Consider the following 14,779-nt stretch of genomic DNA (forward strand, 5'->3'; position numbering starts at 1 on the left):
GTTGGTTAGCCAGTGCCCACCAAAATGCAGCCACAACCCTGCCAGGCTTTTTGCAATGCCAGAGAAACAGCACCTGGGCTCGGAGAAACAGCCTGCCATGGAGAATTTCCCTGGACACTACCCAGAGACAGCAAGTGTATCTTTCTCAGCACGGACAACTCATAGGATGTGGAAAGCCTCAGAGCCTGGCTCCAGGAAAGGCAGGCTCGCCCAACTAGATTATGGAGTCAGGGCTTTTGCTCAGCTTTGGTCCACTGAGGTTAGCTGGCCCTGCTTGTAAGACAATGCCAAGGTCTTCTCCCTGGCAGAGCAAGGGCAGCTCTCCACTGGCTGGGGTGAATGTTCTGTCTGCACTCATCTTTCTGCACTTAGCTTCAAGACCTGCAGCTCTCAGGGTATGAGAAACAGTAAAAACCACAGGGTTTTAAGTCTGAGTGGTCTCTTTGATGTTGCAGAAAAATATCTGTGCACCTCTGGCATGGAAAGACACACCCAGCATCAGGCCAGGCATACCATGGCCTTGCACCTTGGAAATCTGGGTCGCTAAATTAAATATAAAATGAATCAATACCAAGCCTCAGGGCATTTTCCCCCATTGGCTGCCCTGCTGATACACGTCCTGCTGACGGCGGGACTCCTCCCTGCTCCACTTACTGCACTGCAATGTCAATAGGAGCCAATAACTGCCCAATAACCACTACCAACATTTCTGGGAGCCAGGCACGTGTGGGGCTTCCGCGGAGTTTTGCATGGATTTCTCAGTTCCTGTGTGCACAGTAGCCACTTCAGCACACTCAGTATGAGCTCATGCATAAAACAAGCAGCCCACCAGGCAGATGATCTTGGTATCTGGTACCTTTGCTCCAATCCCTGCAGCTTCTGATTCTCCTATGCACCCTGGGACTCCCTCTCACCGTATCCCTGGAAAACCAGGGCCAGAGTACACTCTGCCCAACAAGACAGAGCACAGCAAGCTTTCCCCATGGTGATGACAACTTATTACACAGTACTCTTCAACAACAGCTCTAGAAAACATTCACAGGCATCCAGTCTTAGACAGAAAACAGCTGGAGGACAGATAATAAGCAAGAAGCCACATTTCCTGACAGCACCTCCAGTGACTCCTGCACTCGCTCACAGGACAGGAACCAGAGTGCTGCAGGGTCAGAGTGCATCGGTGAAGGCACACCTCCAGCACTCTACCTACAGCAGACTAAGGAGAGATCTACTTTGCTGCTCTTCTCTGGCAGTGTTTGTGGCTACTGAGATGCCAGCTGGTGGATACAACTCATAGGAGCAGGGTGGACATCTGGTCTTAATTTAGGAGAACCACTGGCTTTGGGAGTCCCCTGCAGAACCCAGCTGAGGTGCTCCAGGCTGCTCTACAGAGACCCCCTCTGTGTCCTGTCAGATTGGTGCTTTCCCCAAAAAAAAGTCAAGCTCAAGAGAGCACCTAAATCTGGGATCCTCATCCAGGACAGGATCTTGGACTGAGACCAAAGGGTCATATGCTCAAGGCACAGGTCTGTCCTTCTTGCTTGAAGCCAAACTCCCCAGGGAGTACTGCTCTTGCTGTAGCTCCTCTTTTCAGTGCTCCCCAGGATCTGAATATGAAGACAGTGATGATGTCAGAGGACAGAGAGCAATTCCTATGGTAGCTCCACTTCAATGAACTGGTATGTCACCCTCCCACACAGCATCTCCTACAGTCTCTTCCAGAGGATGATGTCATGTTGGCGTCCACAGTCAGATTTCTTCAGATGAACAAGTTCCTTTTCTACCAGCTTAAATCCGAATATGACAAATACGACTTTGCACTGGTTAAAGTCTGAACCCAAGAATGAATGCCTTTGCTGGTAAATCCAACTCAGTGAGCAATTGCCTTCAATTTATACTGTAGCTCCTGCTCCCTTCACTTCCCTCAATATACAAGGAAGACCAGAAAGAGGCATCAGAGTATTTGTATCAGTACTAGAGAGCAACCTGCCATCCTGGCATCACAGGGATAGTGCACACTGCCCATATACCCCAATGTTCAAGTTATAGCAAGAAAAAAGATTTAAAACTCAGACTCTTGAAATACTGAAAAAGAGACCTAAAACTCAGACTCTTGAAATATTTAAAACTAGACTAAACAAAATGCTAATCAACATACTGTAAGACACAACCCTACGCCGGCTTCTGAAAAAAGCCACTGCCCTGTCCTGCACAGAGCCCAAGTCTCTCCTGGCTGATGCTAAGTTCAATGTGACAGGGACAGCTCATCCCCTGCTGCCAACGAGGTGTCCGGGTCCAGCACTCCCCATGATCCAAACACTTAAAAGAATGCAAGGACACCAAGGACCCCATTCTATTCAAAAACAAATTGATCCCTCCTGGATCTGAGTGGGTCCTGGAAGAGGCATTGCCATGGAGTGAACAGCTGGGCAAGTGGCACTGGCTGAAAGTGAACTGGCTCTGCACAAAACAGACTCTGGTGTCTCTGCCATACCTCTCTGCAGGATTAATCCACAATGTGGGTTCACTGTACAGAAATAATTAAAGAGTTGACTGTACAGTGCACCTGCAGTATTAGCTGTAGCAATCAATGAATGTGTTAACTGCTAGAAAGACCAATTTCCCCACTTTGTAAGTGATGCATTATCACACCTTGCAGAGTGATCTGCCCCTTCTACCTTCCCAAGAATAGCCATGTTTTCCAAGGTGAACCTGGAACAATTTTTTCACACCTTTAATTTACAGTTCACTCAGCTTGAGACAGCTGATGGGACCAATTTGCTCCAGGTTCCTATTTTGAACTTTGCTACTATTATATGCTCTATCAATTTACAGTAACAAGTAGCAGACTTGCTACTGTGACAGCCAGAAGCTAATCCCCACTCGCTGGTTCCTGCAGCAGTACACAGGCAGACATTTCTTCCCTGAAGGCTTGTGAAGATGGAACACATGACAAAGAAAACATGATGCTGGGACTGGGAAGCAGGGCAAATTAAGTCTTTTGCCCAAGATCAAACAGAGTCTGTGGCAGAGCCAGAAGCTGAACCAAGGCATCCTGAGCTCCTGTTAAAATCACTCTGCTTTCCCACTCTTGTGTGCAAACCTGTTTACTGGGCTAGCTCTGGGACATCACACCGCCATGTGCACTCCTAAAATCCCTTGAAAAATTAACACATGATCCAGATGAGGACATTTGGACAACCACCCACGAGCCATGGCTATGAACAGGATCACTCCCAAGGTGGGCTGCCTTTTACCATCATCTACCGAGGAAGGACCCCTGTGCGAGACAGGAGTGAGGCTCTGGTTCCTGTGTGGTCTCCGAGACGGCTCAGAGATCGCTCTGCAGGGGATGTGCAGGTATGGAAACACATGCAGAGAACAGGAAGACATTCTTGATTCTCAGGATTCCTATTCTCTCCTCCCCTGCTTTCCTCACTCTTGTTTCCTTCCTTCCTCTTTTCCCCCTTCCAGGCACCCCAGCCAGCCTGCCATCAGCTAGTTTCACAGTCATGCTCAAACATGCAGATAAAAAGACTAGGTTATTTTTTTTCCTCTGGGCAATTAGGCTATGGTGCAGAGCTGAGAACCTGATATCCACCTCCGCTGTCAGATCCGCACCTCGACTCAAATTCCAGCAAACAGAGCAGCAGCACACTGTCACCTTGTGCTACAAATGGAAGGGGAAATCTCTTTGTCCTTATACACACCTCAGAACAGCTGCTTTTTCTCTGGCCACGGCACAGGTCACATCCTGATAAGCACAAACAGCAAGACACAGCTGCCTCTGGAGCTGCTTGAGCGAGACACACACAGGAAAGCAGCTCAGCACTACAACACAGATTGGTACTAAGACCTCGCACAGACACACAGGCATCAGGCAACTCCTCTGGTGTCCCCAGACACACAGTGGGGCAGACTGTACTTCCTCTAAACCAGGAGACCAACCTGACACGGAGAGGGTACAGGCAACAAACACCAGGGGGGTTATGCACTGTAGCCGGGGGCTCTGATCTACAGCTGCAACCACGGGGTCACTGCTCCAGTACTTACAGGTGGGCTCCCCGCCCAGGTAGCCCAGATGGTTTCTGATGGCCTCCCATAAATCATAGTCTTCAAAATTGAAGGCAAATTCATCAAAATCTTCATAGCCGAGTGAGTTGCGAATACAGGTGCTTATCACTACCTCCGGGCTGCTGCCCCCTTCTGATTCCTTCGCTGGCTCCTCTCTCTCTTGAAGGGCTGTCATTTCGTCCTTGTGAAGGTCAGGGGTCAGGTGTCATGAATGACATGTCTTCAGATGAGGAGCCAGGATAGGCAGGCTGATGTGTGTCCCGCAAGCTGCCCCCCTGGGGGGGCTTCACCACAGCCCTGGGGCCAGCCCTGGTGCCTCGCTCCCCTGCTCACGGGGCATGAAGGTGCCTGCTGCAGCAGCCCCAAGGGCTGATGAGGTTCCAGGAAGGCTGGCTCCACCCAGGGATGCTTCTGTGGGGGGCTTCCCCACCAGCTCCTCCAGAGGAGGGTCCTCCCTTTGCTGTGGTGTCTTGTGCCAGATGCCCAGGGATGCGGCACCCGTGGCCTGGGGACAGCCAGGCTGTGTGTGCAGCACCGCTTCTCTCCCTCGCTCCCCTCTGGTGTCTCCCTCCCTCTCCAGCCTGCAGAGCAACCTATTGAATTCTCCATGTCCTCGGGCCCGGAGCGTGCATTTCCATGACGTCTCTTCTCTCTGTCCTCGTGCCACGCACAGGGGCAGTCCCCCTCTGAGGCGCTCCAGAGGGGGCAGCTGCCTCTGCCAGGAGAGCAGAGGAGAGGGGAGGCTCCTCACCTCAGGTTTTCTGCAATACCAGAGCTGGTGGCGTGTCACACAGAGGGCTGATTGCTGGGAAAGTGTGTCAGGAGAGGAGAGAGCTGGGTCTCAGGGAAATGCTGGGAACCCTGAACTAGAGAGGACAGAGGGTGGGTGGAGGAACAGGCATCCACGGGGTAGGTGGGAGTAGAGATGCTGAAAACAGGAGGATCAGCACTGTGGACAATGCAAAGCTGACAGAGATAAGACACTGTTGGAAAAGAAGGATCTGGGGAACAGGAAGGTGAGGACCAGATCCTGCGGCAGGCTGAAGACCATGCCTGAGGCTGCTAGGGGAGAGCATGAGACAAAGGGACACACACACTGGTAATGCAGGTAGTGTTGTAAAGCCTCACTTTTCATGCCGTCCAGGTCAGCAGACGCCAGCATCTGGGCCTCGGCCTCGTCCGTGGGGACGCGCTGGTACGCCGCGCTCTCCAGGGTGGTCATGCTGCCGATGCACATCCTCTCCTTCAAGTCATAGGTAACCCGTTGTCCACTCGCCACCTGCCCCCAGGCTTTGCGCTTCTCCCACCCACGTGACAGACGCTCTCGAGGCCCAGGGGGGCTGTAGGAACCAAAGAGACTGATGGTAGTAAACAGGGTGAATGAAAACGGGCCGTGGCCCTCAGGGGTCGGGGTCCCACGGTCCAAGCCCTGATCAGCAAGTTCCTGAGAAAGAGCAGGGCCAGGAGGCATCTCCTGCAAAACCTGAAGGCTGCCTGTTCTGCTCCTTCTCTTCCCTACCACAGAGTGGGATCAGCTTGTACCCAGTGTCGGGGACCAACCCCTGGGTTGATGGCCTCATGGTCCCCTCCTGGGGCTTCCCTGCTTGCAGATCTGCACAACAGCACAAGTTAGCTGGGAGGAAGGGTATTCCAGATGTGCAGCCCAGTGCCTCTAACCCTGCACTGTGGGATCCCATGGACCCAGGGAGGTTGCAGGAGTTGCATGGACTGACTGTCCCACCAGAGAGCAGCCCTCTTGCTCACAGATGCTCTCCCTCTGGGACCCACATCCCTTCTGACTCAGCAGGTAAGTTCAGGCTAAGCACAGCCACTACCCCTGGGGACAGACTGTGCGGCGACCTTGAGCCAGGGAGAGCAGCAGGCAGCTTGGCACTGCTCGCCTACCTGTGGAGAGAGGCAGGGCCCTTGTCCTGCAGCAGGTCAGCAAAGCGAGGCATGGGGGACAGGATGCCACACTCCTCCTCCACGTGGAACTGCGTGGGAGCCAGGGCGCTGCTGGACTCCTCCTCATCGCTGCCGACGGTGAACTGCAGAGACAACAGTCCTGACAGCAAGAGCTGGGGCAAACAGCCTTCACCCCAGTCCTTGGCACACAGATCCTGCCCAGGGTGGGCCACAATGACTTTCCCCACATGCCCTATACCCTGGGACTGGTCATAGTGAGCCCTCCACTATACTATAAACCCTAAGAACAGACACGCTGATCTTTCCCCATGGGTCTTACAGCCCCAAAACAGTCATGTGGATGCCCCTGCATCCACACCAAGCAATGGCTTACCTCTCACTGTCCTTTGGTGGCCATCTCTGCCAGGCAAGGACAAAAACATTCTTCCCACAATACTGCACAGCTACAACTTCTTATCCCTGAGCAGCATACTCACTGGAACCCTCCTACCACCTCCCCCCAGACTCCAAGCCCCATCCAGATAGGCATGCCCTGGCCTTGCCTTTGGTTTGCTTGGGGACTCCAGCTTAGGGGATGTGTCCTTCCCACAAGCTTCGGCCTCAGACTCTGCAGAGATTTCTTTCTCCTGGACCTCCTCTGCCTCAGATTCTCCTTCTTCCTCTTCTTCTTCTTCCTCTTCTTCCTCCTCTTCTCCTCCCTCCTCGTCCTCTTCCTGGATGGTGGGGGTGACCTCTGAGGGGGGTATTGAGGTCTTCTTCTTTTTCCTCCTCCTTTTTTTCCTCCTGCTGGCACGGGGTGGCCTCTTTTGGAACTTGAGGGCAGAAGGGAGGTGAGTGGAAAGGGGATGATGGATGTGGTGCGAGGTTTGGCGGTGGACTGAGAGAGAAAAAGAGAGTCAGGGGCAGGAAGAGGCTGGGAGGAACCTGCCAGGCGCCCCTCCAGGAAACAGCATGGTCTGAAGATCAAGGGCCAGGAAGGGCAAGGAGAGCCACCAGCCCACAGGGACATAGCAAAGCTCTTTCACTGATGCGGCAGGCTGTGTCCAGCCTGGGCTAGGTGGGGAGACAGCCCTTGTGCAGTGCCAAACCACCCCAACACAGCTCCACTGCCCTGGGGAAGGCAGCACTCCTCTCCCTCTGTTGCCAAAAGCCATTTGCATGGCTGTGCAGAGCTGTGTTGACTTGCCAGAGGCAACATCCCTTCCTAAACATGGGGAAATGTTTCTTGCATCCTCAAACAAGCATGATTTGGGCCCCTTACAAACTTTCTAGGGACATTACTTAGTGGTTAGGCCATGGCTTAGCAGTGGACTTGGTGTTAGGTTGGACTTGATGATCTTAAAGGTCTTTTCCATCCTAAATGATTGTGATTTCTTTTCTGCATAACGTTTCCTTGAGTTGAATAGATGCAGCTTATTTATCCCCCAGGCTTTGACAGAAAGTTCCTCCTACACAGCCACAGGAACAACAGTGCAGATGCAACCGAAGTCCACATCCCAGGTACTTTGAGGGCATGTGTCTACCAGCCTCTGAAATTCAGGTTCAGTTAGGAGGCTGTCTTTTAAAATCCAGGGTAAAGAAACAGGGCAGAAGGACTTTTCTTTAAACTAATCTACAAAGAGAAATTTATACAGGCTTCACCTGGGTGTCATGGGAATTACAGAATGAGAAAAAATTAAGGGCATTTCTGAGCCTTCACTCCAAAACAAAGGCAACGCACCAGGCAGGGAATAGGGTAAGCTCAGCATCCCCCTGTGAGAGAAAGAGAAGCCATTGCTGCCAGGGCTATGTGCAGGCACAAAGCCTCCCACAGACAGTCAGCAGGATGCACAGGTCCTGGGGCTGCACCCGGAGCCGCTGAAATCAGGGGGGCACTAGCCACTTGGCAAGGGGGTGTTGCTCGGCAGCTCTTCCTGAGGAATTGTTTCCAGTCTGTTTTGATTTGGTTCCTTCCCAGCTTTCCTGTGACATGGCAGCAAAATCTGTTTATAGTGAAAACTACCTTCAAAGGACATTTTCAATGTAGGCTGTAACCTTCTCCCTGGGAGAGCCAGGCAGGTTCATTGTTCTGCTGTCATGTTTCCTTTCCTTTGGTTTCTCAAGTCTTTTCTCCCTTGTTTCCCCCCTTGGGAACAGCAGGGATATTTCACACATCCCCCTGGTTCAGAAGAAGCAGCTTGTGGCAAGATTAGAGGAGATTTAGAATGGTCAGACGTCTGCAAATTGGAATGAAGTTTGGGCTCTTATAAACACTTTTCTCTCAAAAGTGTTTTTTTCTTTGACTTAACTGGGTGTATGCTATTTCACTCACGAGATGTGGCAGAAAGACCCTTCTGTCCTGCTGCTGTACTTCCATAGCATGCCACAGATACATCAGGCATGAATTTCTAATATAAAAAGCAAGGAAGACCCCAACTGTACACTTGTTGCTCCTTCAACAGCACAAAGCTGCTGGCAAGGACACAGCCCATCTTTCCCTTCTGGTTTGTTCACTTCAGCCCAAGACAGAAACATGTATGTTTTGGATCAGAAGGAAACTGAAGCCTTGGGCTGCAGGGAAGGGCAGTGATGGTTAAGTGTGTGATCTGGCACAGAAGAGGGGAGCACTGCTCTTCTCTTCACTCCTGCACTCAACCCTGCTCGTGTCAACTGATCACATCTCCACAGAGGTGGTCTGGAGGTAGGAAAAATGCAGCTCTCCCAAACACAAAAGGATTCCTACCTCCCTCTTCTTCCTGCCTGTCCTCTTGTGCGTCCAGTCCCTGCCCTCCCTCCCTGCTCCCTTCCTTGCACTGCCTGCCTGCATGGAAAGTTACTGCCAAACTAGTGTCCCAGATGTTTGATTACATTTCTTGGTGAACTTGATACAAGAGATAAGAAAAAGTAATTTGGATAGGGAGCCCAGAAGGAAGAGCCTACATATTAGGAATTCCTGGCTTCGACTAGGGCAGGAAAGACTTCTAAGCCCAGAGAGCATTTGCCTCTATGGGCTGGTATGTTATCTTTAAAAGTCTAATGACCTAGCCAGATCTTCCAGCTTTATGAATACAAACTGCATAAAACTTTTGATAACCAGGGTTGATGTAGTCCTAGACAACAGAAATAGATCAGGAGCTCAGAGGAAAACAAGCTTGATTCTGACAAAAGAAGGACTCTCCTATTAATAAGGAATAAAAACCCCAACCCCAAAGAGTACAAAACTCTAGTCAAATTTTCAAAAAGCTTCTGCATGCATGCTCAAGCAGATCATCCATGTCCTCCAAGCCAACCCACACACCTGTGCACACAGGCAGAGCTTCTGAGCAGGTAGGTCCTACGGGCACAGGACAGGAATTCAACCCACAGCAAAGCTATTAGCACCTTGCAGCCATGTGCACAAGTGACTGTGAGCCCAGATGGGAAGTGTTATTTGAATGGAAACTCTGTAGAGAAATGACACAGGCAAGAAACAGCAGCTGGGTGCACTACAGTATTAGACTTTTACCAGCAAGCTTTTATAACAGCCATTGGCAATGAGTGGCCAAGCAGAAAACAGCCTGGTGATGTACTTGGGACATAATGTTCCCAAGGTTGTATCCCATCAAAGCCAAGCTGGAAAATAAGCAGTATGTGACTGTGGACAGCCACAGACTGGGAAGACCTCCCAGCCATTGCTATGTGTCTGCCACACAAACAGGCTGCCGGACAGGGGCCTCTTCCTGCCCTTCACTGCTGTTAGTACTACATAACCCACCTACACCAGGCAACAGCTTACGGTCACTCTCGTGGGTACATTCTCATTTTACACACAAAGTGAGCTTGGACAGACCAGTTGCCTTCATCATGAAAGGGCAGTTAGAGGAATAAATATGCTCAGATGAATTCAGGTGAGATAACTACAGCACTTTAAATTCACACTCCATTTTTATTTTGCAGTTCCCTTCTTTGATCAGATAAGCCCAATGGATTCTTGAGTGCTATTTAGAAATACACAGGCATGTCTGACTGGAGCCATCTGCTTTCAGACTGGTGAGGACAGCCTGGCTTCTGGTCATATGTGGATGTTTCTTTGCAGCCACATGGAAGAAAAATTGTTTTAAACTGGAAATTTCAACTTGGGGTAGTTGCTGCAGAGGTCTCAGAGACTGGTCTAGGAGGTGAGCGAATACCCCAGGCTGAGCTATGCTGCTGGGTGGGCTGTGCAGTAGCTATGCCTATGGAGACAGAGAAAACAGGAACAGACTGGAAACAGGCCGTGGGCACTGGTGCTAAACTGTGTGTACATAGCACCTTGGGAATGCTCTGGAGGAAGGAAGTGAGTAGCAGGCTAATACAATCTGCAGTCCCGGCACAAGGCTGCAGAGCACGTGGGACTGAGTGAGGGCTGGTGTTGAGGGTGGAAGTGGGTACAACGTTTCAAAACCTACATACATTCAAAATCTCTCTCACTGTAGCTGCGACTTTGCTTCTCCAGATTGCTTGATGCTGACTTGCTTATCAGGTCCCCAAATCTCTCGATTGACAAAGTCTTATCCAAGTCCTCATCGTCCTCGGCACCAGGAGAGGCTTTCTCTGCGTGATCTCTGCCCTGCACAGAAACCGCCAGGTAAGAATCAAACACAGCAGACCCCTAAAGCCCTCTGGATCCTCCTGCCCTTCCAACAGTGCCGGCTTGCTAAGGAGCAGCAGGCTCCACACAACAGGCCTGGAGCATAATTTCTCACATAGAGGCAGAGGTCTGCTCAAGCCCAAGTGCCAGAACAGACCAGCAAGCTCCAAGGCACACTCTGCAGAGACACCTTAGTGGTCCTCCACACCTCTCCTGAGTGGCAGGTATCAAGGGAATCTGCCAGTGCCTACTTTTCCTATTAGAGGAAATGTATAGCTTTGGTTTGGCTGGAATTTTTCTCTCCTCACATTTAACTGCTGCCCTCTGGTCTTCCCTTTGCCCAGTCTGCCATCTCTCTCCCATTTTTAGACCTCCTCTGTATTTCCCCTTGGGAAACAGTATCCCTGCTCTGGTGAGCTGCCCTTGGGTCAGTGACCACCCTGTGCCTTCCCACCTCCCCTCCACACACCTAGGGACTCCCCGTTCCCCTTGGATGCTTTCTTCAGGCTTTTCTGTCCATCTTCCTCCTGTTTCAGGCAATGGGAACTTCTCTGCCTTTTGCTGGTGGAAATGCCCTGAGATGAGCATCACCAGGCGTCCCCTGGCCTTTCTTTCTTTCTCCTGAGCAGCTGCAGCTGGTAAAATTTTCCGTCAATATAGCTGAAATGCCAGCACGGAGCTGTTGTGGACTCCCGTGTTTCCATGGAAACAGGAGGAGGCCCAACTGTGACAAATCTGCTAGGCAGAAAGAGGGAGCAAGGCAGCTTTAGCTGAGAGATCCCTCTCCTCGCATCCCTGTTCTTAGCTGTGGCCTAGGAGCAGCCTTGTATTGGTGGGTGAGACTGCTTCTCCTCTCACCTTAGCACAGGTGCCCCAAGCTCAGCCTAAATGGAGATAGTTTATTTTCAAACCGCTCAGCTCCTCCTGTCACTTGCATACCCTACCCAGTGGCACGTGAAAGCAGAGGGACCTCACAGAGCAGCCTCTGGCCTTCTCTGGGCCACAGTTTGCTGTTTGCATGGAGAGGATACGGGCTCATGGGCAGCCTCGAGACACCCTTCGTGCAGAGCTGTCCCCAGTAAACACAGGCTGTGTCTCCTACTGCAGCACGCTGCCAGGATACCAGTCCCGCTCTCAGCCAGCAGGAGCACGGGCCCTGGGGAAGAGACAGCCCCACTGCTGCCAGATTCCCACCTCACCTGCTGCAAGTCGATGAAGACATCTCCTACGGGAGGGGACTCTCCAGCTGCCATTTTGGTTCAGGACCTAAGGGCCTGGGCAAAATATCAACCCTTCTCTTTCACCGGCAGGCACCCAGCAAACCTGGAGAGTGGCATAACCTGTGGAGAGAGGGCAGGACAAGGGAATGTCGTGGGAGACTGCTGGCCACTGCCCTCAAGCCCCTGGCTCCTGATCCAGAGGTCACCTCACCAACCTTTGGAGAACCTCCCCAGCATCACTAGGACAGGCCTGTCCCCAGAAGTGTGCGGGGGCAAGTGGCCCAACCCACGCTGCTTTGGCCACTGGCTCCAACTGATCAGGGATAGGTGGGAGCTTGTCCTTCTCTGAAAGGTCAGAGGGGCCAATGGAGACAGCAGATATATAGAGCTCCTGCATGGGCTGTGCAAGAGAAAGAAAAGCTTCCTGCTCAGCCACGTCTACAGCAGCACAGCTGTGCAAAGCTGGGGCATGACTGACCACCAGGGAAAGAAAAAGTCAGAGAGATCAGGTGCTGGGAGTACATGCCAGGAGCAGGCAGCAGAGTGATCCTGTGGCACCTAGCTTTAATTGGGCAGATCCCAAAAAAGGACAGAAGGAACCACAGACAGAGCTGTGCAGACCACAGAGACAGCACAAGGACAAACAGTTCATCGTCCAAACACCACACACAAAGCAACACATGTTACAGGCAAAGAGGCCAACCTTCAGGCTGCAGATCTGTGCCCTGTCAGCACTGGCGAGGCTAAGGGACACACAAGTCCCTGAGGGCAGCACAAAGGAATGATCTGCTCAATATCCAACTACAGGTGAAGAAGGCAAAGAGGTGCCACGCTCGACAAGGAATGGGATACAGACTAACACATAAACACCTCCAGTCAAACCATCTACAGCAGCAGCACAGCCTAAGCAGCATGGGCTGCACCCCAGGAAGAACTGAGATGGTACAGAGACCGGCACTGGGAAGATACTGACCTCCAAAAAGTCATCTGAAACAGAGAAGATGGAAGCACATACACAGTGCATTGCACACAGGGAGAAGCAGAGTGTCCTCAGCTTACAGCACAAGAAAAGGGACATTCGTTAAAACTACAAGGGTAGAATACAAATTAATGCAAAACTGGCAAAGGAAAACATTTTTTTTTCAGTGATGTCATCAAGGAGCAAAAAACTGCATAGTCAGAGGATAGCTTGGACATCTCTCTGGTAACGAGTTGTATTTATGACAAAGAAAATTAAGAGAATTTAAACCCATCTTTCAGAACAAGCTATTTTCCAGCTATGAAAGCTTTGGAGTAAGTATTATAGTCCGTGTCCTGGCTATCTGCTGAGGGCTTTCTTACTGTCTCATCTGAAGTGCCTAGCATGGGACACTGTTCTAAAACACAAAAGACTGCCTAAGGATAACACCAGTAAGGCCACTTCATCATCCCTTCTATCTTTGAAGATCTCCAGAAGGTCTACAGTCTGCTTACCCTGCCTACCTGAAGAGCTTACCCAAACCAAAAATCCCAGGACCATCTGTAAGGCAAGTTTTTGAGGAGCTAATCTGACCACTGATGAAGGATGTTCCTTTGGTCCACCTTCCTAATTATCAGGAACAAGGCAAAACGTAATGCAAGAAACCCCTGAAACACACCTCATTGGACTCGTCACTAATTTCATCCGCAGTAAGACCTCAACAGCTCAAGAGAAATAAGCTGCCAAGACAGACATCTAAACAGCAAATGCAGCATCCAGGAACAAGGCAGAAAATAATTAAAACACCCAATCCACTCTGTCGATCTTAAGCCGTAATCTTCAACTTCAAAACTTGTTTTCCAAGAAAAATAGAGCAAAAGGGTTCCAAGAGATAGCAGAAAAAATGAGAAAGGTCTGGAAATCATCTGTAAGCAGAGACTGAGCTGCCTTTTAGTAGGAGACATGATAGAGAAAAGGTTAATACATGGCTTTTTTTTTCCCCCCCATTTAATTCAAGAAGAGGGTATAATTCCATGAAAACAAACAGCAGTACATTTGAAACTGAAGGCAGGGAACATTTTATTCCAGTGGGAAGAGCTGGCAGGGGAACCTCACTTTGCAGGGCTATGGCATCACCACTGTTAAAGAAAGGATTGGACATTTTTAAGGAACAGAACATTCATAACTACAGACTGCCTGCAAAAATGCGTTGTAAGCACTATAACTTAGGGAGTAAAAAGATAATGGGGCTTTGGACAGCAGCTCCTGTAGAGTCAGAATCCCTAAAACCTAGCAAAATGGTAAAAGTAATTTAACAAAAGAAATGCTAATGCTCAGCTCCACCTCTGTGCCACTAACATGCCTTGTGGGGCCTTTGAAGTAAACTAAAAACTATCAGCAGTGGTGTGAAGCAATGTGCTTTGTTTCAGGTCAAGCTCAGGTATGTCCGGAGCAAGGCAGAGGCTCCAGGGGCATTTTATGCTCCGGGACGGAGGAAACCCACATCCTGGAGAACTGCTGGGTCCAACACACTCTGCTGGCACCAGCTTTGCAGGATGTTACACTGAGTTTAAAACTACAGCCTTACTGCCTAAACTAAGTTAAAAGGGAGGGAAAATCCAGCACTTACTCTTTCTTTACCCATCAAAGCAGCGCATTCAGAATTATGCTGAAGCCATCACTCCAATGAGGCTGAACAACTAAAAGCCAGACAGTTGTAGTAGCAGTAAGAGAGCCCTGGGGACTTGCTGTGAAATTTCAGAGGGACTGGGAGATACTCAGGGGTTTCCATCAATGCCCCACTCACCACCCTGTGAAAGCAGGATGCAATGTGTGGGCACCACAAGACAGCAGGACTTGAGGCCCAGCTGTCAGAAAGCTCTGATGCTTTGGGGATGAGAGAGAGGTGAGGATGAAAGATGTGTTCTCCAATTCTAACCCTACCAGCTCCCCTGTTTCTGAAGAATGGAGAGCCCTCAGCCTGAAAGCACTGGTGCTCCCCTTCGGTACACCGGC

The 14,779-nt window shown here is 50.6% G+C and overlaps 1 protein-coding gene across 2 annotated transcripts in view; it reads right to left on the reverse strand.

Moving 5' to 3' along the window:
* SLC4A3 (solute carrier family 4 member 3) overlaps positions 1–11,925 on the reverse strand; it is a 29,721-nt gene extending 17,796 nt beyond the window's left edge. Inside the window, exons 1-5 of one of the 2 annotated variants that reach the window (XM_017726667.1) lie at positions 11,785–11,925; positions 10,408–10,564; positions 6,540–6,874; positions 5,977–6,119; positions 5,200–5,411 (exon numbers count right to left, since the gene is read on the reverse strand). In XM_017726667.1, coding sequence (XP_017582156.1) covers positions 5,200–5,411; positions 5,977–6,119; positions 6,540–6,874; positions 10,408–10,564; positions 11,785–11,838 — 901 coding nt within the window. In that variant the 5' untranslated portion in view covers positions 11,839–11,925. Of the gene's footprint in view, positions 1–4,050; positions 5,141–5,199; positions 5,412–5,976; positions 6,120–6,539; positions 6,875–10,407; positions 10,565–11,784 lie in introns of those variants that run through there. The other variant, XM_017726670.1, reaches the window with a different exon arrangement.
* Positions 11,926–14,779: the final 2,854 nt, after the last annotated feature.

The sequence above is a fragment of the Corvus brachyrhynchos genome, unplaced genomic scaffold (genome assembly GCF_000691975.1).
Source record: "Corvus brachyrhynchos isolate BGI_N302 unplaced genomic scaffold, ASM69197v1 scaffold490, whole genome shotgun sequence".
Taxonomy (NCBI): domain Eukaryota; kingdom Metazoa; phylum Chordata; class Aves; order Passeriformes; family Corvidae; genus Corvus; species Corvus brachyrhynchos.